The sequence below is a fragment of the Engraulis encrasicolus genome, chromosome 21 (genome assembly GCF_034702125.1).
Source record: "Engraulis encrasicolus isolate BLACKSEA-1 chromosome 21, IST_EnEncr_1.0, whole genome shotgun sequence".
Taxonomy (NCBI): Eukaryota; Metazoa; Chordata; class Actinopteri; order Clupeiformes; family Engraulidae; genus Engraulis; species Engraulis encrasicolus.
The window spans coordinates 8,562,853-8,588,804 of NC_085877.1; the positions used below are offsets into that span (position 1 = coordinate 8,562,853).

At 44.0% G+C, this 25,952-nt stretch overlaps 3 protein-coding genes across 5 annotated transcripts in view; 2 read left to right on the top strand and 1 right to left on the bottom strand.

The window, feature by feature from the left end:
- Window positions 1-2,981: 2,981 nt before the first annotated feature.
- On the top strand, window positions 2,982-17,627 carry LOC134438051 (stabilizer of axonemal microtubules 1-like). Its single transcript, XM_063187639.1, has 8 exons — window positions 2,982-3,244; window positions 4,786-4,998; window positions 5,452-5,511; window positions 10,172-10,404; window positions 11,418-11,464; window positions 14,660-14,769; window positions 16,910-17,063; window positions 17,619-17,627. The coding sequence occupies exons 1-8, from the start codon at window positions 3,207-3,209 to the stop codon at window positions 17,625-17,627; spliced, it is 864 nt and encodes a 287-aa protein (XP_063043709.1). The 5' UTR covers window positions 2,982-3,206.
- A 23-nt stretch (window positions 17,628-17,650) lies between these two features.
- Window positions 17,651-19,357, top strand: LOC134437922 (uncharacterized). Its single transcript, XM_063187495.1, has 2 exons — window positions 17,651-17,965; window positions 18,562-19,357. The coding sequence occupies exons 1-2, from the start codon at window positions 17,879-17,881 to the stop codon at window positions 19,111-19,113; spliced, it is 639 nt and encodes a 212-aa protein (XP_063043565.1). The 5' UTR covers window positions 17,651-17,878; the 3' UTR covers window positions 19,114-19,357.
- Window positions 19,358-19,448: 91 nt separating this feature from the next.
- larp7 (La ribonucleoprotein 7, transcriptional regulator) overlaps window positions 19,449-25,952 on the bottom strand; it is a 14,524-nt gene continuing 8,020 nt past the window's right edge. For all 3 annotated transcript variants that reach the window (XM_063187494.1, XM_063187492.1, XM_063187493.1), the window contains 2 exons: window positions 21,755-21,846; window positions 19,449-20,873 (listed from right to left, as the gene is read on the bottom strand). In XM_063187494.1, the coding sequence (XP_063043564.1) occupies window positions 20,793-20,873; window positions 21,755-21,846 (173 nt within the window). In that variant the 3' untranslated portion in view covers window positions 19,449-20,792. The remainder of the gene's footprint in view (window positions 20,874-21,754; window positions 21,847-25,952) is intronic.

Consider the following 25,952-nt stretch of genomic DNA (forward strand, 5'->3'; position numbering starts at 1 on the left):
TCTGGCAAAAGCCATGAGGAATCCGTCTTTGTGGAGGGTGGTAGATGGTCTGATCTTACTCTATCATTTAAATTAATTGGAGTTCCAAACTCAAATTAAAACTCATATTGTGCTTTATTAGCATGCCTGTTACGATATAGTGTCGCAAAAGCAAACAAATAACAAAACGAAAGTGTGAATTTAGTTACCTTAACGAATCAGTAACGGAGCTCGCTCTCAACTTTTTGCTGATTGACTAAACACTGAGAGAACCGAGCTCAAGGCTTTTGCCAGACGATGTGCGGGGCCAAAATCTTTGGGTGGAGTACAGAGGATGGCGTCGCGAGGCTAGCATCTACTTGCACGTGGACACACACACACACACACACACACACGGCTGTACTGGCCATCTGGCATAGCTGGCATTTCCCGGTGGGCCTCGCACCCTTGTGAGGGCCCTACAAGGGAGCGGGACCCACCGGTGATTCAGTTCTGCACCGCTAATTATGAGGGGGGGGGGGGGGGGCCCATGAAAGATTCGAATTTTGGGCCCCCTTAAGGGCCCCTGTCAGTGCTTTAAGGGGTTTTAAGTCAAAAATGCCCGAGCCCTATTTCTCCCCCAGTGCAGCCCTGCACACACACACACACACACACAGTTCTCTCCTCACCCCTTGTGTAATGGGAAGAGAACGTTGACCTGTGTGACTCCATCTAACCCTGTTTTTTTTTTTTTTATCCAATCCCCTCCCCCCGTCTTGTCTCCGTCCCATCAACCATCACGTTGAGCAAGAAGGGGCTGACATGCATCATAGATACAACTATAATCCACCCCATACCCCACAAACACACACACACACACACACACACACACACACACACACACACACACACACACACACACACACACACACACACACACACACACACACACACACACCTACTCAGTTTAATAGCCATGACTTTCTTGCGACACTTGACCTTTGCCCTATCTCTCTCTCAGGGACTATTGGTTAAATGAGAAAGAGAAGTTGCTCCTTTCACGGAAACAATTTAATTCACCAAGGACTATTTAGTTGAATTGAGCCACTGGGTTGTGAAAGATTCTAAGAAGTCTGTCACAGTGCGTGTGGTGTTCTGGAGCACAAGGCGAGCAAATGGCTTCGGACATTGGGTGAATGGTAGCCTGGGAAATCCCATGCTGCTTTGCACAATCGTTCGATCTGAAAGACAGCATGGAATCTGTACCCACAGAGCGGACAAGATCGGTCCCTCCAATCAGAGATCAGGGAGGCATGGCAAGGCGACAACTGCAGTTGTTTGAATAGATACAACTGACACGTTTGGCTATGTGACAAATTATACACAATTGTAACGCTGAATAGATAGACGTTGTCAATCGTAAACCACACATCCTCTACGGGATTTACAGTAGGGAGGTCTCCAGACCTTATCTCACTTGTGATTAGGTCTGGTGATAGCCAGGCAAGGTGAGTGGTTCAGTGTCCTCCTACATACAGGTCAGTGATGTCCTCACATGAACCATGACCTGTGAACAGGTTTGCTGCCGCCTGGTGGACAAAACCACACAATGCATACACTGTTATTTACAGGAAACTGCACATTCCATTCAATTCCAATTCAATTCAGTTCAGTTCTTTATTCCAGAACCCGGGGGGATCCATATCACAAAAAAGCATCACAACATAAAAAAATAAAACATGAAGTAGGCCTAGGCCTGCATGATAATAGACCACGTTACATTTAGCTTTTATACAAAGCAACTTACAAAAAAAAGAGATAGCGGCAGCTGCAAATGTGTGGGGAATATTGTGCACATAGCCTACTCTATATTAACAAGATCAGTGCAGAGTAATTTCAAGTGAGAAGAATAGTTCCACTTTAAGGGAAGCACTGTTGAAAAGAGTCTCCACAAGCTTCTTAAAGGTTGAGAGGGACGACCCTCCTCTTGTAGCAGCTGATAGGCTTTTTCCACCACTGAGGCACTATACATCGCTTTGTGTAAGCATGTGGAAGTCAAAAGTTCGGAAACACTTTTCAATTCAATGGTTTATTTTTTATTTATATATATTATATTTCCAATGTCTTTTTTCTTCTGCATTAACATTGAATAGCCTACACACTATTCAACAAGAACACATTTTTTGACTTGACAATGTGGGTCTCCTCTCCCTCAGTGCCATTCAGGGCACAGTTACTGTTTTTCATTATCAAGTCAAGTCAAGTCAGCTTTTATTGTCAGTTTCTTCATATACACAGGTCATACACGGAAATTGAAATTACGTTTCTCTCTCTATAACATGAAAGGACATAGACATAGGCCTACACAGAACTGACATTTACAGCCTGACATCAAAGTGCAAGACAGGATGTGTTTGAGTGTCCTTTGAAATGAAAAGATTTAACAAAAAAAAGTGCAAGACAGGACAAGTATCCTAACAGTGATGATCCAATAACAGTAGCCTAAAGTGATGAAGTTATAAATAATAACTGAGCAAATATACGCAATGCATAGGATGACAAAATCAGTTCAGTGATTTCACCAGGGAGAAAATGACACCATCAGCATGCTAAGTAATTAGTGCTTTCAAAAGATGGGTAGGTTTCAAAAGCTTAGCACTTGAAGCCAAGCTTGCACTGAACCAGTTGAACCACTGACACCTGCTGCATGTAGGGCTCAGAGCCACATCAATATACGGCTCTGGTAGGGCTCTGACGACACCTGGTGGACAAAATTGGAAAAGCGTGCATTAATCCATAATCACTCAAATATAAAATTCAACGCTGGCCGGTAGCCATGGCAACCAAAGTAGGCCCGACTTGCACAAGCATAACAAACGGCGCCAAATAGAACGCGGAGACGTTTGTTACATGTTGCACATAAAAGTGATCAGTGACGCTGACGATTATTATGTAACAGGTTTAGAACGAGCGACAAATCCAAACCGTTCCATTACTCCAGAATTACAAAGCCAAGTGGGTAAGCTACTGGAAGGCTGACACGTTCATTCTAGTGGTCAGTGAACATCAAAAGCTGAAAAAGAGGGAGAGTCATCATACGTGTTGCAGTCAGAGTTTTAGCCTATAAACCTGTGGCTATAGGCTATTATAAGTTTTACTACAATTCGCCTAACTCCAGGTCCTGACTGTCATGTAGCCGGCATCGAGCAGCTTTTCATCGGGCGGCGAGTCAGAGATCCCGCGCAGCCATGACTATGCAGTGTATCTGTCAGATCTGCAACTGCGGGTGAGTAGGTGTTCACCTGTTAGTCCCCTCTAGATGCTGACTTTCCGGCTATTCTGGGTGCCCGTTGGACCGAGGAGGCTCGCGGGAGCGGCAGATGGAGCCACACAGCGGGGACGTCCTCTCTGCACATGGTGCATAGATTAGCTATCTTCCGCTAAAACGGCCACCGTCTATTACATGAACATGTCTCAGCTAGCAATCATGTCATTAATTTGTGCAAGGTTCTGTCAGTTCATTAACTCCGAATTCACCATGGAGTTCAATCAAGATGCAGCGCGCCACCGTCCCCATGAAACTCTGACCTTCCGCTTCTGACAGGAGAGCTTACGTCATTTTTTCTTTCCCGTTTTTATACCCTGGCACGTGTTTGGTTATTTATTTATTTTCAAAACCCATGCAGCTTAATCCTGATGGATCAAAAAGGAAAAAGGAAAAAACAACAACATCGCAGCAGCCGCTTGCTTGCTCATCACTGAACGCCATCCTTCACTTGCGCGCTCTCTCTCTCTCTCTCTCTCTCTCTCTCTCTCTCTCTCTCTCTCTCTCTCTGCGGAGTGAGCGAATAATCCACGGGTGTTTATTTTTAGAAGCTCCATCTCTGCTGCCTGTCGCGCTCTCCCTTTTCTCGTGCCATGCCCGCTCCTGTGGTCAATAATTTAAGAGAGTACGAAGAGAAAAGAATGGCAAAGACACGGCACGGGACATAGTGCGTCTGACGGGTGGGATAGGGTAGAATACTCACACGTACGCAGAGACGCACAAGGAGAATAGCGGGTAATAACATCAACTCAGCCTTCTAAAAAAAGGTAAGGAGACCTACGCGCGTTTAGGAGGAGGCAGAAGTTGTTTGGATTGCTGAGTTCGAGTGAGCGTCATTGCGATGACATTTCGAGCATCTTTCTACAAGACTGAGGAATGCTGCTCACGTCGATGTGGAAGAAGAACTACTAGTCAGAGAGAGGAGCAGAGGCGGGAGATGGTGTGTGTGTGTGCGTGCGTGTGTGTGTGTGTGTGTGTGTGTGACCTTCTGAGAGAGATGATGTAGTATTTTCTCACTTCTACTTTGCAAAACTGTGTGAGTGTTTGGAGCTGGATGCTGCATGAGCGCTGATTGTCCTTGAGTCCTGGATTCTCTCTCTCTCTAAAGTGCGAACTGCTCCTCCATAAGTGAGGCTCAATAATATGTGACAGGAGTGTTTTTTTTCTACATTGAAGTGCACTGCATCACTGCCATTTTCGTCTGTTTGTGGGGTCTTGGGTTTTGTACCTTCTCTTTCACACTTAATTCTATCTCTCTCTCTCTCTCTCTCCCCCTCTCTCTATCACACACACACACACACACACACACGCACACACGCACACATGTGTGCACTGCGCGCGCGCGCACACACACACACACACACACACACACACACACACACACACACACACACACACACACACACACACACACACACACACACAACACTCTTCATCTTGCATTCTCTGTCTCTGTCACACCAACACACACACACACACACACACACACTGCCTGTGTGTAGGAAGCACCACTGTCCATGTGAGTCTGAGGGTGCCGGGGAACCCCCTCCCGACGACACTTCTGACGTCATTGCCCCCGGCGACGAGGAACCCCTGATCTCGGAGTACCAGAGGAGGTTTCAGGCTCACCCCGACGCGGTGCGCACCACCAGGCCTAACCATGACCACCAGTACAAACCCCCGCAGGGCAAGATGGCCCACACCACCACGTTCAGGTCAGTCAATGGAGATACTGTATACTGTATATTCATAACAACAATACAATAATGTAATAAAGAATAATTAATAATGTAATAAAGAATACAAATAATACAACACATATTAACCCTTTGAGGAGTAAGGATTTCCCCCAGTTATTTTACCTGAGCATTCCATAGTTCTCATAGAACTCTGTGTTAATAATCCTTCAGAGGGTTTGTGACATCATAGTGACAACTCAACATTCTAAATACATATGTGATGGTACCAGAGACGGTTCATTATGAAGAATTAAAAGAATCTTTGATGGTACTCCTCAAAGGGTTAAAAACAATGTAATAAGCTAATAAGGAATACAAGATATTAGGGTAATGTATTACATAGGCAGACATCACAGTGACAATGCATGACAATGACAATGTAGTGTATGACATAGGCAGGCATGACAATGTAGTGTATGGCATGGGCAGGCATCACCAAGAAGAGTACAAAGCTCCAGAGGGAAAGATGGCAGATGTCACCATATCCAGGTCAGTGCAGTGGACAGCTACACCAAACATATTAATAATAACAATAAAATAATAATGATAATAATAATGACAGGAATGATGACAGACGTCACCACATCCAGGTCAGTGCAGTGGGCAGCTGCAGCACACAGGGCAAAAATAATAATCCACCCAATGATACTAACAGCAAGACTTGGGATAAAAGATGATAAAGTATTAGGTGTGTAAGACGAGGACAACGTGTATTTACAGGGTGTTGATTATAGTCCCTGGAGCAATGCGGGGTTAGGTGACTTGCTCAAGGGCATTTCAGCCATGGATGAAGGAGATATGGGTGGGATTCGAATCGGCAACCATAATCTTAACCACCTCTTTAACCATTAGGGCACGGCTGCCCCACATTAGGCCACAGCTGCCTGAGAGTAGTAGTTGTAGGCCGAGGGGCATTACAACACTAGTATACTTAACACAACATGACATCATGCAACAGCGTTTGAATAGCACGCCTACTTGAACCGGCTATTCTATGTGTGCACTACGGCTTACCACTTTAACTAGGGTTCTAAAACGCCCTGTGACAGGTTAGGGTTAGGGGTGGTTTTAGTATGTGCACAATTTTGCTGTTTCCTTTGGTTGTTTCACTGCTGTTGCCAAAAGTGAAGCGGCAGAAACGTTGCTTTACTGACAGGTTAGGGTTAGGGATGGTTTTGGTTAGGGCGCAGCTGAGCATTTTTGCGTTAAGCATAAGAAATTTGACACAGGCAACAGAACTTTGCCACAACGGCTGGAAAACTACTTGCCTTGCGCAAGCCCAGTACACTGACAAAATTGCTTTTTTGCAAAGTCATTGCATCGTTGTAGAGCATGAGCTAACATGCAAAGTCGTCGCACCACAACGCACTAACGTGAAAAAAACACCTTTGCATGATGTCAGTCTGGCTTACATGATTTTACATAGTTTACTTTTTATACATCAGTTAATCCACTGTACCTAATAACGAGCCGGGTGAGTACTTATACTTTAACTTAATACACCTCTGACTGCAGACTATGTTCATAAGCACCTAAAATGATAGGAAAGAATAACACATCATAAAGTGCAAGATGCTGAGGTGACGATGCTAGAGACAAATGGCAAGTGACAACTGTGACAACTGTGAGTGACGCTGTGACGAGTGCTGAGGGGACAATCAATTAATCAACCAATCAATCAATCAATCAATCAATCAATCAATCAAAATGTATTTATATAGCACAATATCACAACTATAGTCGACTCAACGTGCTTTCAAACACACACATCTTCCCACATTCACACAGCAGCTCTGGAGGCTGCCAAGCAGGCATCTATTCTCCGGGGGTTCCCAGTGCTAGAGAGATAAGTACCAAAGTAATAAAGTGTAAGATTGTTTGGCGTCAACTAGGCCACCCAAAACACTGCAGACGGATACGCAAACAAAGAGACAACCAGACAGACAAGCAGATAGGATCATAGTGGCTCATTGCAATACCTGACCCAATCCCCGCCAGATAACAACCCTGATCAGTCTGAGCGCTGTTCTCCACTCTCTGCCTATTATCCCCTGCCTTCCCCCTTTGTACACAGTAAAAATGCTAGTGTTCATTCAACACTTACAGAGTTGATTTTAGCATCTTCTGGACTGTACGTGGCCCCAGAGTACTCTCTAAGTGTTGAAATAACTGTGTAAGTTGATAGGGGTAAATGGATGGCAGCTAGCAGAGCCTGGCGTGGAGCACAAGTAAACCTCCCTCCTGGAAGTTAATAGGTACGCTGCTGACTGAGCTAACGGCCTGGCATTTAGCTCACTTGGCAGGGCGTCTGCCTCCCATGCCCAAATTTTGTAGTGGGATTGCAGGTTCGAGACACAGACTCGACTGTGCGGGTGACCTCAGTTATATGGGCTGTAATTTTAGAGTGAGGAGACGACAGTCTTAAAATCCTTTTTTCCTTGTTTCTTTTTGTATTCCATAGTAACATAGAGATATGTTGTTATCACTACTCGGCCTGTGTTTGTGGAGAATCATCATCCTATCCTGCCATGGAATAAAAAAAAAACAAAGAAAAAAGGATTTCAAGTGTGTACAATCTTCACCGCCAATCAGTTGCATAGACACCTGCTGCTTATCTCCAGACAGCCCCCCTGCACTGTAGGCTACTGTATGTTGATAAGCTGCATGTTGACATGTAATAGGACTATAATGAGAGATTATAGATACAGGATTAATGTCATGTCAGGGTGCTCTGTCTCTCTGAGGTCTAATACCTCTAAACAGGGAGGTCTAATACCTCTAAATAAGGAGGGAGACTTGTAAGTTGCAGGTCTTTACACAACATAATAGTAATAATAATACAAACAATAATAATAATAATAATAATAATAATAATAATAATAATACAAAACATTACATTGGCAGTGGGGTGGTTAAGTTAACGTTCACATTTTGCCCAGTTTGCCCAGTTTTGCCCTGTATGTCCACTCCCAACATTCCAGAGTTCCACCTCCAGAGCTGGGGTCCGTATCTCGAAAGCGTCTTTGCTAACGACAGTAGCAACGTCCTTCGTAAGAGCGACTCAACTCTCTCTCGACAGCAACGCTCACCACTGAATCCAAGGGAATGGTAAGACGGTCTGAAGACCAGTCCCTCCAGGAATTCGCGATGTTGCGATTTGCAACTTTTTCGCAACCTCACTGAATTCCCGCGAATTCCGCGCGACAGCGCAACTTTAACCAATCACAGCGTTTTCCCGCAACTTTGAACCAATCCATGTCCGTATAAACATGTTGCCATAATACCTCAACAGCCGAGGTTGCAACGTCCAGACTCTCCTGCTTTTAACACTCAGGAATACAAATAGGCAGAGGCTATTCAACTAAAACTAAGGAGTAGACTACAACACATTTCTTTAGGCCAATTGATCTATTAGACCCTAACTCCAACACCAGGTGGGCTATCAATCAAGACCTATGGACACCCTTGCAACCTCTACCTCGCATAACATTTAAACTTCATGATAGGCTGCATTAAAGATTGCGTTTGAACTGATATGATGTAGGCTAGCCGACATGAGTGTGTCAAGGGAAAGCTGAGTTTTAAAACGTTAAATGAAGACAGGAATGGCATTATCTTACCATTTGACACATGGGACACTGCTACTCTGCTTTCAGCTGGCTGAGGCGGTATTCCAGGAATCAATAAGATAGCCCTGATGTCCGTATAAATGTTTCGATTCAAGTCATCGAACAACAAGCAGTGATGTTCGGGGCGCATAGCTTGTTTATAGCCTGCACAAGCGTCGCGGGCAGCAGTGCTTGCGCTTTAGTTTCTTCAAATTTTTCCAATAGCCCTGAAGTATTCCTCATCTCGCGCCTTGACCAATTATTCGACATAGTCGGTTGTCTCTTTGCAAGACTGTCCTGAACAGACATGAACATAAATTATTTTCCTTTCGAACCATTCACCATCATCTGAAGTAGGCAACCGCTCAGTAGAGCTCCTTTGATAAATGCAAGACCATCAGTTCTCTGCTAATAGCCTAACTAAGGTTGAACTAAGGGGATGAAGGTTAAACTAAGGGGATGAAGCCACTTGCCTATTTTCGATTGCATGCTGGATGACAAAACCATGTAGGCTATAAACGTGTCTTTTTTGTATTGATTGCAAAACTCAACCGATGGTGGCCAATGCAAAGAAAGTTACCGATAGGCTACTCTTTCTAGACTGAGAAGCGCAAGCTTCACATGCATTTTTAAGCGCGTTGAGTTGAGGTGCATATCAGGCCATAGCCTATGGAAACATCCTTGGTTGGGGCAAACTTAAAAGCAGGGCATATAACGTTTACCTCGCCAGATATGCATCATAACGTTAAGCCCGCGATGGGGAAAATGCGCGTTACTCGCAAGGCTGGAACACTTCACCTTGGGAAAGTGACCGTCTCGCAAGCATAGGAGCGGAACATAACAGCCCTCGGGGCTGAACGCAAGCGTGTTCATAAAGGACAGGGAAAGCAAAACGGATTAAATAGGCATAGTCTTTGGATAATGCCATGATATAAAATAATAGATTAAGTCCTGTGGTTCGGTTGTTGTCAGCAGTGTGTGCTTTTTTATTTCAACTGCTTAAATAGCCTAATGTTCAACAATTAATGTCCATCACCATTAAGCTAAAATATTTAGACAGCTTATTTACGCAGCTTATGAGGTTACTAGGCTACCAAGCCTACCTCAAAAATACCAAAATGACCACTGAACATAATATAAAAACACCAGAGGACTGGAATGTGGCAGTGTCCTTTATTTTCAAGCGTGGGGTAACACATTAAAAATCGCAACAAAAATTGCACCTTTCACTTCATGCCGCAACAAAATCGCAACAACACAGTAAGAAGCTCCGCAACTTTTATCGCGATTTTCTGGAAATCCTCGTGCACCATCTGGCAATTCAGACCGCAAATTTTTGAGAAAATGCCCGCGATTTCCTGGTGGGACTGTAAGACGGTTAGTAACGACAAGAATCGAGAAACGGACCCCTGGCTAGCACGCACACACACACACACACACACACACACACACACACACACACACACACACACACACACACACACACACACACACACACACACACACACAAGCCTCATCTTCATGTTTATTCTGCCTTCCAGGTCAGACTATGTGCAACACCCTCTGATTCCTCGGAACCCGAGGCCCAAGAGCGCGTACGTCCCCCCCGAGGGAGAGATGCGCAGCGGCACCACATACACTGAGGACTACCAGCCACACGCCGCCCCCGCCATGCAGCTGCACCCGCAACACAGTCACCACAACACCAGGGGGCAGCACCAGCAGATGCAGATGCCCACAGCGGGCAAGATGGACACCCTGTCCACCTACAAGGGTGAGACTCTGAACAGTTAACAGTTGTCTGCTGTCAGTGATGGGCAACCTGGATTCATAACCTCCGCCAAGTTGGTTATGTGGTCATGTGATTTAGTGTACATTTGTTTGTATATTCACGGGTGTGTGTGTGTGTTTCTGTCCACCAGAGGGCGGAGGTGCGTTCTCTGAGCACTTTTCTAGTTAGTTATACACTCCAGTGCCGCATATTCCAAATCACCTGGTCTTACCTGTCCAATCCAACCAGTTGATCATTCAAGCAGGCAATCACCTGCTTGAGTTGGACAGGTAAAACCAGGTCATCTGGAATATGTGGTACTGGGTTGTAACTAATAAATCCAGGTTGCCCATCATGTATTATATGGTATATTGCGTAATACATTTGAGAACTCAGGAACTCGCGTATGGTATGTTGTATTTGATGGGATGGGCTTGGCCATATATAAAGGCGAGTTGAATGGTCTATGGCTGCATTTCAGTTGCAAGTGCTAAATCATTCAGAAGGGCTATGTGCAGCCAAATTGGAACTAGCAGATCAGAAATTCTGTGGGAGCACAAAAAATGTTGAAATGGGCAGGGAATACAGTGGATTGAGGCTGTGACAGTGCCAATTTCTATGCTGTGGCTGTTCCGTACTCCATGTTGCAGTTCAGAGTTCAATACTTCAAGCCTATGGCTGCCCACATTGTTCAATGTTCTATGTGTCGAGGTTCAATACTTCAAGCCTATGGCTGCCCACATTGTTCAATGTTCTATGTGTCGAGCAGCGGTATAGTCTACTTTTTTGAAGTGGGTATACTGTATATTTGAGCATTTTTTGAAGTGGGTATACTGTATATATTTGTGCTATTCAAAACAATGGATCAATCAATTTTAAGTGGGTATACTGAAATCCCTGAAATTTAGAAGTGGGTATACTCCGTATACCCGCGTTCTACGTACACTACACCACTGGTGTCGAGAGCTCTAAGTTTTCTATTCTATTTCCATTGTTGTGTGTCTTCCCCCCTACAGATGAGTTCCGCACCTGGCCCCTGCAGAGGCGACAGCCGTACCGGGAGGTAAGCTAATTAATTGTGTAGTGCAAGGGTGAGGAACAGCTTTCATTCCAGGGGCCACTTTAGATTTGATAAAGTCCTCCAAGGGGCGTACAATGAACACAAACCAGGACTTCCCCCTGCACGTTAGGCCTATATTGAAGGCTGCCACCTTTACAACAGACCCCATCTTCACTAGGTCTCCTGAAAATATAACTTAATTGTATTGCAAATGTACCCAGGTGAAAAACCCATATACTTAAAGTGTACTTTTTTTGACCGTACTTAGTACAAAGTGTACTATTTTCGGCGATTTAAAGTGCGCTTCATTGCACTATTAGTGCGCTGAAGCACTACTAAAGCAGTACTTCAGCACACTTGCAGCACACTGAGGATGCTAAATTGGCACCGCTTTTGGACAACTTTAAGTGCACTACAAGCGTACTTTTGAAAGTATGCTCCAAACACGCTTTTCATGCATTCGTATGGCATTAATAGTGTGCTTGAGTACACTTCTATAACATTTTATTGTTACTAGAAGTTCAATAAAAGTATATTAACTTCATGCTTCTTTGGACTACATTGGAACATTTTAAGTCTGTAAAAAGTATATCATATGAAGTATTGTAAATATATAACAGGTATGCTTGAAGTGTATTTACAGTACACTCCCAAGTACATGAAATAATATAAATGTAATATTACAATCCATGCTGGTTCTCAGAGCTTGTACATTACACACAACCACAGTCACAGTAGTGTTACAGTATGCATGCCTAGCATGACTGACATTTACAATCATTGCATTGTTACAGAGATTTCAGGTACACATTTCACTTTCTTTCAATCTTGCTCCTCCTTCCTGCAATTGATCACTTGGATTGATGATTAATGGTGACACTGTATTCATCGTTTGAACAATTAGTTCCAACTTACCTCCAACCAAGATACAATAGGAAGTGTGAGCCTATATATACCAGAACATATACGTGACCATCATAATGACGGTGGGAACATGGTCATTTTTTTGTGTACCACTTTAAATTTTAAAAACCCCTACAATAAACACAGAATATAACAATGAGTAATATTTTCATGCAAACCAAAAATATTCCTTCAGGATGAATGGCTTTCTGTTTGAGAAATGTACCTCCAAGAAGTGCATTGCATGATGGGACATGCATGATGGTGCATTATGGGTAAATGCACTTTGTGTAAGTGTAAAGGTGCCGGTATGCTTGCTGCGAGCTGTAAATTACGCGCGTCACCGCGAGCAACCGGCATCACATGCTTGCTTCAAAAGCAGTTGACCAAGACGCAAAATACTGGCGGACAAACTCAATGAGACGCTCTTAAAAGTTGCTGCCATTGTCGTTTTCATATCAAGCACACGCGTGGAACTGCGCAGTCTATCTTACGATCGCCCCCAGCGAGTTTGAAGATAGGCCTATTGCACCTGACGCACATATTTGGCTGTCGTGTCCAACGCGGGCGGAATTGACATTAAATACGCATGTTAACGCGTTCATGAACGAATCGTGCACGCGCTCGCGTATCTTGCAGCAAGCATACCGGCACCTTCACGGGGTGACAATTGAGGCCCAAGTGAACCGAAAACTAGATGTCATTCATTCCCAATGTAATGCACCTGGAGCATGATTAGGATAATGGAGCGCAGGTGAGGAGGATGGAGGTGATTGGTGCACGTGGGTTGGTGAGCAGAGTTTTCAACGGCAAGAAACTACACTGTGAGGAGGAAGCCGCAAGGAGAGATGACTGCGAGAATGCCATCCTGAGGGGAGAGAGAGGCGAGAGTGGAGCGGCAAGATGAGAGACGTCGGACACCGGTAAGCGGACAGAGCCAGGCGAAAGGGACGAGAAGTTGGATGAGAAGTGGACGCGATCCTATGGATCAGAAGGCAAACTGGCAGCTCGGAGGAGAGCGCGACTGGCATAGTGCCCAGAAAGAGTCCGCAATCAGAGTGACGGCCAGGTGAACCTGCCTCGATGGAAAGGGGTGAGACGGACATGCACCCCACCGTGAAGATGAGTGACTTGTATTCGCCTGGTTACTGTGGCCCCCGTGAGTGCGCCGCTCTCTCTCTCTCTCTCTCTCTCTCTCTTTTCCTCTCGCTCGCACCCAAGACTGCTGAAGACCAACCAGCTATTCCGGGCCTACGCAGAAGAACTCCCATCGCTTCTCATCACCGCCAGCTGCTCCCGATTGAACGTGTGTGCCATGCCACCTCGCAAGCCCCGCACGGATGGACTTGGTGGCTGGACTGTCCAAGCATTCCATTGGAGACTTCAGACTTGGGCGTGGGTGGGTTCCCCCGTGGGTAATGGACAGAGACAACTAGGCCTACCCCTTTGACTTTTAATCCAGTGGTGGTAAATAAATAGAACGAAAACTGGAACTTGTGTCTTGGTTTTTGGTGTTGTGCAGTGAACTCCCAGGGTAGTAGTATCAAAGTGGGCGCGGCCAGCAAACGCGCGCCCCACCTGTGACATAAGCACACTTTGAAGATATTTCGGTGAAGTACAATCATGGTGCACTTAGAAAAAGTGTACTTGCAATATGTTAAAGCAATTTACTTTAAAGCACACTATAGAAAATCACACTTCAAAGACATTTGGGTGAAGTGTAATCATATTGCACTTTAAAAAAGTACAATTGCAATATGTTATTAAAAAAATACACTTTTAGTAAGTTCACTATTAGAACACTATTAGTATATTCCTCTAAATACACTTTAGCCAAACATCTTCGAAGTCCACTTGAAGTATGGTTCGCTAAGTGTACTTTCTTTGAGAGCAACTTAATTACATCTAATTTTAAGTACACTTTAAATAAGCATATTGTAAACATACTTTTTCTTAGCACAAAAAGCACGAGTGCACTTTTAACATGCTAAGTACACTTCAGTCATGCTTTTATTGTACTAAATTGAACCACTTTTTCACCTGGGTAATTTCTAACATTTCTTTACAAAATATGTCATATTTCATGTGAGACTGCATAACATTACTGTCAGGGGCCAGATAAAACGTCCCATGATGAGACACAGGTTCCCCACCCCTGGTGTAGCTGATGTGAGCAGTAATGTTTTGTGTTCTGTTTGTTGCTGTCTGATATGCCTGTCTGGGTCTCATGTCTGGTGCCAGTGTTTGTGCTGCAACTGCCCCATAAGGACAATTCAAGTTCTGGCTACTTTTCAGGTGGACAACCTGTGCATGACGCGAGAGGCTGCCTGTCGCTTCACTGCCACCACCACCTTCAGGGACGACTACCAGCCTGTCACCACCAACGTGGCACGCCAGCCCTGCAAGTGCGTAGCAAATTGAAAAGATATCTGGGGGAGGAATTAAGAGCACCTCTAGTCCTTCTGGAACATTCTATAGCTCCTGTAATGTATGCTCCTTTTACTATGTGTGCTCTATGAGTGATGCCCCTTTGCACAGCCAGCCTGATTACTTGACTCGAATTCCCCTTTCTTTGAAGTGCTTGGCTAAAGTGTCTAATATTAAGGGGGGCGTTGGCAGGCTTATGATGAGGACAAGGCAAGGGGACATTGGGAGGCTTATGATGAGGTCACGGGGGCGTTTGTTCAAAAAAGTTTGATAACCCTTGCTGGAGTGTTGTACTAATAGGCGAGTACATCTATGCAAAAAAAAGACCTAACCCCAAAAAAATTGATACAAAAGGTTTTTCAACTGATTTTGTTACCTCTAAGTGTCCTTAATAACATACTAAAAATCTAGGAAAATCTGACTTCAGGAAAGGTGTCATTTTCAAGATCAAAGTTTATTAAAATAAAGGTTACTACATGATAATTACATTGGCATGAACTAACATGTTTTCAGGATCTGTTTGTTTGGAGTGCTGCTTGGGTGGATAAAGACACTACTGCTATGATAATATCCATGTGCTGTTTGTCAGGGCACATCAGTGATGAATCATGGTGTCACTAGGTATTTTGGGTCTTTCAGCAGCTGAACTGAATAGACGGAGCCACTACATGTGTAAGTAGAGGGCAAGGTGAAACGGTTGGTACTGGAGACAGACAATGTCCTGAAAGGAAATAGGGCTTTAGCATAGCTTTCGGGTAAGCCAGAGTAGGGCCTGTTGTAGCTTCATAGGCAAGGGTCAGGGCCTTGTATTCAATTAGGGCATGAAAAAGAGGACATGACTGGGAAACTGAGGCTATGTGGTCAGAGAATGATAGATGGTCATCAACAATGACACCTAGATTTCTTGTGGCCTTATTTGAGGCAACAGTAGCAGAATCTATATTGAGCTCGATATCATGGCAACCTAAATCTTTGGCTGGGATCACCAGCAGTGCATTTGGGCGAGGCTCAACTGAAGGTTGCATTCCTTCATACTTGTGGATAGTTCAGAGAGGCAAGCGGAAATGTGTGTGACCGTGGAGTCATCTGGCACAAAGTAACTGTGCTGCATCGGTGTAACAGTAGTATGAGAAGCTGTGAGAACAGATAACATGGCCCAGTGATGTGGTGTAAATGGCAAATAGGAGTCCCAGCACCAGCCCTTAGGACACCTCTGTGGAGAGGCTATGATTTGAGGACAGCTGACCTTGCCCTTGATAAATGCTAAGAATGATACCACCAGACTCAAAGAATGTCTGGAAGAACTTGAGACACATAAAACTCAATTATTTATCTAAGAGAGATGTTAAATAATCATCTTTTGAAAAAAAAAATGCTAGCTGGTGTGTCTGCACAAAGATTTTTAGATTTACTACAAAACAAAAAGAGATGTCCATAATCTCTTCTGAAGATATCTTCTGGCTCACTAGAAACAAAATAAAAGAGTAATTTTGAGCTTGGCTTTTTCAGATTTTGAGGTTTTGCATTTTGAAATTTAATGCATATTTAATTAGATATAGTCCAATTACCATATTAAAACATAACATTTCAGAAAACTTGCAATACATTTTTTTCTCACAAATATGTGAGTAATCACCGGATTAAGTTTCATGGTGATATCGGCAAGCTAAATTTTTTGGCCTATTCACCTGGAGTGTCTCTTGACCCTTATAATAAGCCTATGGCAGCCATGTTGAAAAAACTCATTTCCCAAAGTCAGATTTTACTAGATTTTTAGTATGTCATTTAGCAGGTCCAATAGTAATAGAATCCATAAAAAAACCTTTTGTATCAATTTTTTTGGGGTTAAACCCTAAATGTACTCGCCTATAATGTGTAAAACAAAGGAAACCATATGCGTACTCTACGCATCTACAACCAGTGTAGGACCAGGCATTAATGTAAGGGAAGGAAATCTGGTGCCACGCTGTCTTTTTTAGTTATTTCTGATTTATTTTCAGTCCATTATACTAACATTTTGACAAAGCGTCTTCGTCCTCAAACACTAAAAAAAGACATCCGTGTGTCGTTAGATTTCCTTCCCTTTTCTTGTACTAAAGTGCGTACATGTGTCCACAGGCCGGCAGCCTCCTGCCTCAACATGTACCAGGGCCAGGGCCAGGCCGCCCCGTTCACCTCCACCACCAACTACCGCCTGCAGTATGTCAAACATCCACTGGAGGTGTCCAAGAGGCCGTCCAGCGCCCCTGTACGCGGCACCGCAAGTAGCCATGTGAGATGTTTTTTTTTAAAATTATTATTATTACCACCGCCAAAGAGGTCATGTTTTCAGTTGTATTGGTTGTCTGTTTGTTTGTCTGTCAGCAGAATAACTCAAAAAAGTTATGAACAGATTTTGATGAAGCTTTATGGAGTTGTTGGATATGACAAAAGGAACAAGTGATTACATTTTGGTGGTGATTCGGATCACGATCCGCATCCCAGAATTTTAAAAAGATTTTTAATTTTGACATTCCAGTTTCGTGCCCACAAGAAACTACAGTTTCAGGTGCGCACACTAAAGTTTCTGGTGGGCACGAGAAAGTTTAACACTCAGGAAAGAAAAAACACTCAGGTTTTTTTTTTTTTTTTTTACTCTCAAGTCATTTTTAGGGCTTGGTACAATGGTGCTACACACAATGGTGTTACACATATGTGGATATACACTGTATATATATTTCTTTTTATCTTTTTTTGTGTTAACACAACATTTGGATGAAAATAAAAACTTTAAGTGCACCAAATGAGATATTTTTAAAACCTGAATTTTGAAATGTGCATTCTAAAGCTCATTTAGTATTTGTAACTGAGAGGCCATTCACATGAAAATCCCAAACGTCCGACTTAGCGAATAACACCTGTCTCACTGTATACACACACCTGCCTCCCTCCACTATTCCCCATCAGGTGCAGCTGCAGAACATCCCTAGCTCCGCCTTCCAGAACACCACAGAGTTCCGGGACAAGTACCTGGCGTGGCCCCTGACGACGAGCTCCAGGCAACAGCAGCCGCGTCAGATAGCCAGTTACGTGGCTCCGAGCGGCTCAATGGCCTTCGACACCACCACACACACAGACTACATACGGCATGAGGGGGCCGAACCACCTCCCAGGGCACTCAAGCCAGTCATACAGGTGAGCAAGCAGCTTTTTAGAAAGTGAATTAATTAATGTGTAATTATTTTGTATATGTTTTGTGGCCTTTTTAGACAGGAAGTGAGTGGGAGAGAGAGATTGGGTAGGGTTGGGAGCCTATGGGTTGCAGATTTGAGTACTGTATCATCCATGGCAGTGCCTTTGAGCAAGGCACCTTAACCCCGCATTGCTGCAGGGACTTTTATCAAAACCCTGTAACAACGTTAAGTCATGTTGGATAAAAGCATAATCTAAAATGAAATATAATGGAGAAAAGTAAAAGTAAAGTAGCTCATAGTCTTCATCTTCACTTACGTTTTTCATTCTTCTCTTTAACCTGTCAATTTGAGACTGAATGGTCTGTGAAAAGTATTGAATAAATAGTGTACTATTTAAATCAATGTCTTCTTTCCTTCCAGGAGAGTAGTTGTCTTTACTTTTCAAATCTTCTTCTCATGATCTTCATTCTCACTTTTCTATTCTTCTCCTTAAACACAATACCTATAAGGCAATTTGTGACTGTATTGTCTGTGGAAAACACTGAATAAATACAGTGTACAGTTTACTCAACTTCTTCGCTGCTTCCTTCCTGCCAGGCGTGGGGTACGGAGCGGCCCATAGCGGCATCCAACCGCCACGCATCTCATCACGCAGTACCCTCGGCAACCACCAGGGGTCGCCCTGCAGAGAGACGGTTGCCGGGGAAACCGCATCAGCACCAGGGCGAAACAGAGGGGTCTAGAGCCGCCACCACCTACCGCTCCAACTACACCTCCACCAAGAGCGGCACCAAGACAGGCCATCGTAACGCACACAAGTCCCCGCCAGTCTGGAAGCCTTGTGGCATTGCCAACAGTGCCAACCCGACATCCACGCGCAGGGCACGCACCCCCAACCCTCGGGATGGCAAAGCGCCAGCCTGTCCCGCCAGCTTCACCGAGCCGCCCGGTTACCAGGACACTCGCACCACCGTGTCCGGGCACCGCATGTTCCAACGCACGCTCTCCGGGGCGGAGGACGGGCCGGGCAAGCGGGGGGTTGCCACGGTTGCCACCAACGGCCAATCACAGCAGCCTCAGAGGCGAGGACACAGCACAGGGAGCGCGACTGCAGTGGTGGCCGACGGCAGAGGCAGGGGTCAGCACTAGAGGTCACGAACTTTGACCTGTGACCTCTCAGTGGAGCCTGACCTGTCCTACGCACTATTATGCCCCAACATCACCTCAAAGCCTTTCCCCTATTTTTCTATCCAGAACAAGTTTCACATACGGATCACGAGCCACTATTTTACTCAAACCTTAAAACTTTTCACCAAACTTAAAAACTTTTAACAACATTTTAACCAAAACGTGAGCACATATCAAAGAAAAAAAATAAAATGTTAAAAACACATTTTTTTCCACTTTTGTTTTGAGTAACACTGGGTTTATACGTAAATAACTATTGCACTGAAGCACCAACTGCACCTTGAAGTGGACACAAAGCCATTGATGTACTGAACAACACAATGACAAATCAATGCACATTTCAAGCAATGAATGAATTTATGAATTTGCTTGTTTAGAAATTTGCCATTTATTTAAAAAATAAAGAAAACACACATTAAGGTGTCTGTAAAAACTGGATAAAATACTGAAATTGCTGGAAAAAAAGACAAAACTGTACAAAATGCAAAAAAATTAATTGAAGTCGCTGGACTTCACATTTTCAGAGTTGTGGGGATGACGATTGTTCATCATTATTCTATTTACAACATTTACATCTTTTATTGTCCTTTTTTCACTTAGAAAACTAAGTATCGACATTTCATTCACTAAATCATAGTATCCAGTATCACTTTAAAAAAAAAAAGTTTGTTCTCCACAAACAACGGTTCCCAAATGCACACGCACAAGAGCATTCTAACTGAAACAATGTCTGCCCAATGCCAATCACACATAACACCAAACAAAACATACAGTATTACTAGTATTGCCTGATGACAACATACACTGTAAACAAGTTATTCCTCAAAGAGTACTCAGCTGGCTTGTGGGGAAACCCAAATAGTTCCTTGAAGAACTTAAAAAGTTCTTGAAAGCACTCCAAGGTGCCTCAGAGAGCGCTTAGGGGTTCTTCCATAGCGGCAATCAAAGGGTTCCTCAAAAGAACCTTTAGGGGTTCTACAGTTTGCCACTTTGGAGGAACCCCCTGGGGATCTTCCAAGCACCTAGAGCAGGGGTGTCAAACTCAAAATCTGTAACAAAGAAGGGCCAAACTCAATATTTATTTAAAAAAAAAACACAGACCAAAATTGTGCATACACGCACAATATTTGATACTAAATCTCACAAACAGATTTCCATCATAGTTCAAATGTGCCTGCACATATTCCGTTGCATATGAGTGAGCTGTTTCACTGGCCTTGGCCCACTCATACTCCTGTGACACTCCAAATTTCATGCTTAAGTATGTGGACCAACTGTAATGAACATTTGAAATGATCTCGAGGGCCGAATAAAAAAAATCACTTTGGCCAGATTTGGACCCCGGGCCTGAGTTTGACATCCCTCTCCTATAGGCTGTTCACCATACTAGAATCTCTAGGAGTTCCCCTACAATGGCAATCGAGGTCTCTCCAAGGGAACTTGTCATTCTTACAGTGCATGTACTGCCGCATGGCCTGTTGACCAAGCCAAGACAGGGCTATGAGGGAAGCAACATAACACACTTTACATGGAGGGCTAGTCACTGAGGAGAGTGTGTGTGTGTGTGTGTGTGTGTGTGTGTGTGTGTGTGTGTGTGTGTGTGTGTGTGTGTGTGTGTGTGTGTGTGTGTGTGTGTGTGATCAAGCCTCCTCGATGAAGTGGATGTGCTTGCTGGCTTCTTTCGCTCTTGCTACGATGATCTTCTCAGCCTTGGCAATGAGCTGGGGGAGAGAGAGAGAGAGAGAGAGAGAGAGAGAGAGAGAGAGAGAGAGAGAGAGATGCAACACGGTGTTAAACAGACACGCAAACTCACAGTTTGGCAATGAGCTAGGAGGGAGAGGGAGGGAGACAAAGAGAGGGGACATTATGCTACCAAGCATGCACACCCTTGGCAATGAGCTAGAGGTGAGAGAAAGATGACACAGCACTATACACACACACACACACACACACACACACACACACACACACACACACACACACCTACCTTTGGCAACAAGCCAGGGAAGAGAGAAAGATGACACACTGTTAAAACACGCACACGCACGCACGCGCACACACACACACACACCTTTGGCATACGCTCTCTGCATTCCTCAGTTCAGTGCAAGAGAGAGACAGAGACCTGTGACTGTTGCTGATGAATATAGCAGCAAGTGCTTACCCTGATCTCTGGACCTGTAGCTTGTCTACTATCAATCTCTAGGTCAGTGATTCTGAAACTGTGGGCCCTGGAGGTAAATGGACCTAGGAATCATTTTCTAAAAATCTAAATAATATTTGTGTGTTGCTGTTGATTATTTATTTGAGTTTTAGGCCAGAGATTGGCCCCAAACATTTGTGAGAATTTCAAGTGGGCTCCACAGGGGTCGTCGCCCCGGGACGCGAGTCATAGTAGGATCACCACTGATGATACATGCTAAGAAGTAATAAGTAATATCACCACATCCAGACAATGGCTGGGTAATACCCAATTATTTAAGTCGAGGGGGTGTGGGACCAGAGCATGTTTCCACAAATGATGGAGTGTTAGCTGACGAAGCACACGCTGATGGACAGACAGACAAAACAGGCACAGGCACACACACACACACACACACACCTTCTCAGTGCCTCGCTTCTTGTCTCGTGGGCGGTTGAGTTTGGCCTGCCGGTCTACCAGAATCTTCTGCCAATACCTCTGCTCATGGTCACCTGGAGAGAGAGAGAGAGAGAGAGAGAGAGAGAGAGAGAGAGAGAGAGAAAGAAAGAAAGAAAGAAAGAAAGAAAGAAAGAAAGAACGAAAAAAAGAAAGAAAGGGAGAGAGAGAGAGAGAAAAAGTGGAGGATAGTGTTCAGTGATTGTGATGAGCAAGCAATATTGCAATATTGTTTTTATTTGCTCTTCTCTTTTTTGATCCATCAGGGAGGGGAGCATTCCAAAAACCTGGTTAAGTTACGACTAAGTTAACCTACAAAAAATAATAAACCAACAATAGATAATCTGCAGAAAATGAAGACTACAGGCTTTTCTATTAGATGATTTACTACTAGCTCAAGGTTAACTCACTGAGCTGAATATCTACTCCCATTGTATTCCCCTTACACACACTGCCACCAAGGTGCTACTGTGGGGCCCTTGCTCACGAGTTGGTTAAATATAGAGGTTGTATTGTGCTGTGGTGTACACTGTGTGTTTGAGTGTGAGTGCGTGCGTGCGTGCTGGCAATGACAAATGAGAAATCACCACCAGGTGAAGCAAGGATATGCAGTATCAGCAACCACCAGCAGAGGTCATAACTGAATAACGTCAGGTGTGTACACACATACTGCAACATGGCATCATCCAAAGTGTTGATGAGATAACATGCCGGCTTGAACTGTCTCTCGCCTTTGTGCATGTTCGCAGAGCGGAACATTTTCGTGTTAAGCAACAGAAATTTGCCACGGTCATCAGGAATTTGCCGGGACGGCGGGAAAACTGTAAGAACCTGGTCACGTGACAAAAGTGCTTTCCCCCAGTGTTGAAGAGCACTATTTCATATGCAAAGGCGTCGCACCACAACGCGGAATGCACTAGCGTGAAATAATTACGTCACTGCATGATGCCAGTCTGCATACTGTATATAAATATTGTTTTCTGAAATTTTCCAACAGTACCCACTAAATGCACTTAGCCCCATATGGAGACATTCTTTTAAAGGATAGTTCCGGCGTAAATTGAAAGTTTCACCATCGATTTCCCATGCCACATAATGTATCTAATGATGAGCCATTCCGGGCAATGCCGCGCCGTTATGGAGTTAGCTTATTTTAAGCTTTTTGGCGAAAAACGCAGCCAATGCATCACGGCGGGGCCAATTTGTAAATATTATTTTCTGATGTTTCCCCGCTATAAAAAACCTCAAAAACGCTACACACTTCATCACAAAGGTCTCATCAATCAAACCGAGGCACAGAGAAGATCATCGGACCACACAGTCTTTCACTGGCCAGTGTTTTCTGAGGTGTCTCACTGTTGCAACTCTCTAGTCTGACCCGGATGCAGGCTACTCAATCAGGTGGCTAGGTAGCCTAGGCTAAACATGGTCCGCGGTTCTTACACCGGCTGCGGCCGTAAAATGAAAAGCTGGAACCCCGACCGTTTTCACCGACTGCCACTGTCTAAACCAGCCATATTACGGGAATGGCTAATAGCATCAGAAGTGGACGAAACGGACATAAAAACCCGGAGGGATCGCGACTACCGTGTGTGGAGGGAGCATTTCGAGGATGCTGTTTTTCATTACAACTTCCATTTTACACCTATCTTGATGGCAGCAAAACTCCTTATCCTTCCATCATATGTTTAGGAACAGGTTAGCTAGCAAGGGCTGTGCTGACAGGACATGTTTTGTTTTGATGCTCTAGGAAGTAAATGGAGACGTGACTTGACGTGATCAGGAAGTGGTTTGATTCGCTATAATAAAACTAAAATACCGTGTGTAATAAAATGCACAGATTATGAAATATCCAGATGCTGACTTTGTAGGAGTTTTGACTTTGTAGGGTTCCCACTCTTTTTCAAAAATCATTTTCCAGGATATTTCCAGGACATTTCCAGGACTATTTTTGGATAATTCAGGACGGATATTTCATCCGTCGGACCCACAATTTGGACATACACAGCGACACACAATGCATTTTAGAGACAATGTGACTTTAAGGTTGAAATGAGTTGTAATGAATGAGTACAGTGTGTTAGGGAAGAAGGTACGTCCAAAGACGTCATAAGAGCATAGTATGGCATGGCCGCAAGAGTCACTTTCTTGTTCTGCAGTTAGTACTAAGGAGACTAGTGATAGGAGGGATTACATTAAACACTGACAACTGGATCTCTTCTCTTGACCAATTTTGCGAAGTTATCGAGTTCATATTTTATCCTTTATGGCGTTGCACCCACTGACCATGAGCACAGTGTCTACACCTAACCCAATGCATTTTCCATTGAGTGATACTTCTTATCCAATGTACGTTATTTGCTTAGTACTGGCGGCAAGGTAAAATGCAAAGCCACTACCGCCAGGGCCGGAGTGTGGAACAGGTCATAGGACATAGTGAATTTGTGTCAGCTGTAATTAAGGCTAAATGACAGCTGTAATTTAACCACAAACTGAAGATTGACGACAGGACATCCTGGGTGCATCCCAATATGCGACCTTGCTTCCTCCACTTGTGCTTGTGGCCTCGCCCCGCCTCCTGGCCCCTCCTCCGTGGAGAAAACAATAAAGTTTCCCAGCGGTCAGCCTAGCCAAAATAATTTTTGGGGGACTATTCTTCATTCATCATCCAGTTTGCAAATGAGAAAATGACTTTACAATTACGCTTTTGCAAGATATTGAATTCATTTTCCGTTGTCAGTGACATCATCATGAGATCACAAGCAGGCAAGTGAGCAAGGGAGGAGGGAAGTCCGCATATTGGACTCCACTCCCTATTTTGACCGGGCCGGAAATAGCAGCAGCTCCTCGTACCCACAATGCAATTCAAATTGCGGAGTTTCCAGTGTCACAATTTTTATCGATCATGTCCTTGCATCCACTGCACATGCTGTCCCCGGGCTACGCCCCCGTACTACACCGTGGCCAATGCAATTTCCTGCGAATAAGCGTTCTTATCCATTCTATGTTCTTTTTCCAAAGGTATTGACCTGGGTTGCGGTTGAAGATCACCAGCTGTCCCGCTAGTAGGAATCTGCTGGAGCTTGGCGACCACACCCCTATGTCAAATTTCGCAAGCCCAGCACGTGCAGCCTCTGTTCAATTGAAATGCTTTCTGATCCACAAAACGTTTATTCGGAATTAAATGAAAGTGCAATGTAAACTCACATTAATGTCACATTATCTCAGAAATTAATACATTAATAGTCTCTCTCTCTAATCACAATTAAATGCATTCTCCACAAGACTTGACTTTGACTTTTTTGCTCACCAACCATTGTGGCTAGTGGTTTCTATCTTTCTGCAAGCCAGTTTTGTTGCCAGTTTCTTTTTCTCTGGAATATTCTTGCATACAAACAATTGATGCGACTACTGTGATTTGTCACACCAAAGATCAAATTTGCTTTCTAAGTGGCTAGTGAAAGCTCTGATCTCCAAAAAAGATAGCAGTGCAGTTTTTTGTAAGGAAGTGCTAGCACTGCCTATTTGTAGGCCTTTTATGACCGTAAGCAGGTTTTCGAGACATATATAACGCCATGATATCAGCTAGCGACTTTTCAGCAAGCCAACTAGCGACTTCTAGGGACTTTTGGCAACACTGAGTCAAAGAATATGACTGTGTATAAGTGCAATCAAAGATGGCAACCTGACCAAACTGTGTTTGTGTTTGTGTGTGGACAATAATGTATTCAATAGGTGGATATAAATTGAATCGTCATGTCTAGACTCTGAGATGCTGTTTCCACGTAGCAGGATATTTTTTTAGCAGGGTATTTTTTTCTCCTGCTAGGTGGAAACGCAACATGTGGATAAAAAAATCCTCCATTGTAACAAATGCGTTTCAGACCCCTAAACAGGATATTTTTTTCTCCTGCTATTTTTTTCTCCTGCACCTGGATTTTTAAATATCTGCTACGTGGAAACGGAAGGCCAAAACCAATGCAAAACCAATACAAGCAGGAGAAAAAAATATCCACATATATAAATATCCAGCTACGTGGAAACGGCACCTGAGAAGAGTACAAATTATACCACAAACAAAATCGGGAAAAAGTTGAAGGAAAAAAAAATCCAGGACAAATATTTTTTTCCAGGACATTTGGTGAATTTCCAGGACTTTCAA

What these genes read in the sequence shown, in the direction of transcription:
- LOC134438051 (XM_063187639.1), top strand. Translation starts at nt 3,207, where the DNA reads ATGACTATGCAGTGTATCTGTCAGATCTGCAACTGCGG. An exon ending in TGTCAGATCTGCAACTGCGG is followed by an intron (nt 3,245 to 4,785) that starts GTGAGTAGGTGT and finishes GCCTGTGTGTAG; the next exon opens with GAAGCACCACTGTCCATGTG. An exon ending in GTGGCACGCCAGCCCTGCAA is followed by an intron (nt 14,770 to 16,909) that starts GTGCGTAGCAAA and finishes ATGTGTCCACAG; the next exon opens with GCCGGCAGCCTCCTGCCTCA.
- LOC134437922 (XM_063187495.1), top strand. Translation starts at nt 17,879, where the DNA reads ATGGCCTTCGACACCACCACACACACAGACTACATACGGCATGAGGGG. An exon ending in CACTCAAGCCAGTCATACAG is followed by an intron (nt 17,966 to 18,561) that starts GTGAGCAAGCAG and finishes CCTTCCTGCCAG; the next exon opens with GCGTGGGGTACGGAGCGGCC.